This window comes from Rattus rattus, chromosome 12 (genome assembly GCF_011064425.1).
Source record: "Rattus rattus isolate New Zealand chromosome 12, Rrattus_CSIRO_v1, whole genome shotgun sequence".
NCBI classification, from domain to species: Eukaryota; Metazoa; Chordata; class Mammalia; order Rodentia; family Muridae; genus Rattus; species Rattus rattus.
Window position 1 is genome coordinate 73,011,537 of NC_046165.1, and position 1,612 is coordinate 73,013,148.

Genomic DNA, 1,612 nt, shown 5'->3' on the forward strand with positions numbered 1-1,612 from the left:
TGTGTGTTTCTCTAAATATGTTTCATTGTCAGCATGAAAGAAGTTCTTACAAAACATCAGCTATCATCATTATTATTCAGATGGACAAATGTATGATAGTTCTGTTTACATTACTTGCATTTGACTGGTATTAGCTGCAAGGAAAGAGTGATGTTTTCGGTACATTTATTTAAAGACTGTTTTCCTCACTAATGTTGTATAATCTTCTCTTGAGTCAACATATTTGATAAGGTATAGAAAAAGTATACTGAGAATAAATATATATTATATGAAGAGGCTTCTACCTATCAATCCAGATGATGACTGTGGCTAATAAGTCTGTTGTGACTGAATTTGTCTTGCTGGGACTCTCTAATTCCTGGGAACTCCAGATATTTTTCTTCATAGTGTTTTCAGTCTTTTATGTGGCAACAATGGTGAGTAATAGCATCATTGTGGTCATTGTCATATCTGACTCTCACCTACACTCTGCTATGTACTTCCTGCTTACCAACCTTTCTCTCATCGATATGTCTCTTGCTTCCTTTGCCACTCCTAAGATGATCATAGATTATCTAACTGATCATAAAACCATCTCTTTTGATGGATGCATTGCCCAGATATTCTTTCTCCACCTGTTCACTGGGACCGAGATTATTTTACTCATGGCCATGTCTTTTGACAGGTATATTGCAATTTGTAAACCTCTGCGTTATGCTTCGATCATTAGTCCCCAGGTGTGCATTGCCTTGGTGGTGTCCTCATGGATTGTGGGGATCATGCATTCAATGAGCCAGGTCATCTTTGCCCTCACATTACCGTTCTGTGGTCCCAATAAGATAGATAGCTTTTTCTGTGACCTTCCTGTGGTGTTCCAGCTGTCTTGTGTGGATACTTATGTTCTTGGTCTCTTTATGATTTCGACAAGTGGCATCATTGCACTGTCTTGCTTCATCCTGCTATTTAATTCCTATGTTATTGTGCTGCTTACTATCAAGCACCATTCTTCCAAAGGATCATCTAAGGCTCTTTCAACCTGCACAGCCCATTTCATTGTTGTCTTCATGTTCTTTGGGCCATGTATCTTTATCTACATGTGGCCACAAAACAGCTTTGTGATAGAAAAGATCCTGTCCGTATTTTACACCATATTCACTCCCATTCTGAACCCAGTAATATATACTCTGAGAAATCACGAAGTAAATTCAGCCATGAGGAAACTGGGAAGTAAGTTTCTAAATTTCAGTACAGAAACTCCTTCCCATTCTTTTTAGTTTTAAATTCTTCATTATTAAGTGTAACAGGTTCCGTAAAACAGCAATACTATGTTATGTATGCATAAAAGATACATTTGAAACTTTAAAAGGGAGTTAATGGAAATAATCGATTCCAGGAAAAAAAAACTAGTTTATGAAACTAATAGAATTTACCGTTTAAAATTAGGATTTACTGTTTAAAATTTGTTGGGATGTTGAATAATCAGGTTAATAGAAAAGAGGACCAATTAATAGGTACATCTTAAAGAGAGATTAAGTGATTACGGGAAATGATGCAGTTATGTACACAGAGAAACTCCAGACACCACCTAAGGCATGAAAAATGAGCGGGGTTTCTACCATCTTTAGGAATCTGG

At 36.7% G+C, this 1,612-nt stretch overlaps 1 protein-coding gene across 1 annotated transcript; it reads left to right on the forward strand.

Annotated features, from left to right (window-relative positions):
* Window positions 1-296: 296 nt before the first annotated feature.
* Window positions 297-1,253, forward strand: LOC116913984 (olfactory receptor 4K2). Its single transcript, XM_032918261.1, has one exon. The coding sequence runs from the start codon at window positions 297-299 to the stop codon at window positions 1,251-1,253; it is 957 nt and encodes a 318-aa protein (XP_032774152.1).
* The last annotated feature ends 359 nt before the right edge of the window (window positions 1,254-1,612 follow it).

Bases quoted from the DNA above. Each gene is read 5' to 3' on its own strand.
- LOC116913984 (XM_032918261.1), top strand. From the start codon at position 297: ATGATGACTGTGGCTAATAAGTCTGTTGTGACTGAATTTGTCTTGCTG.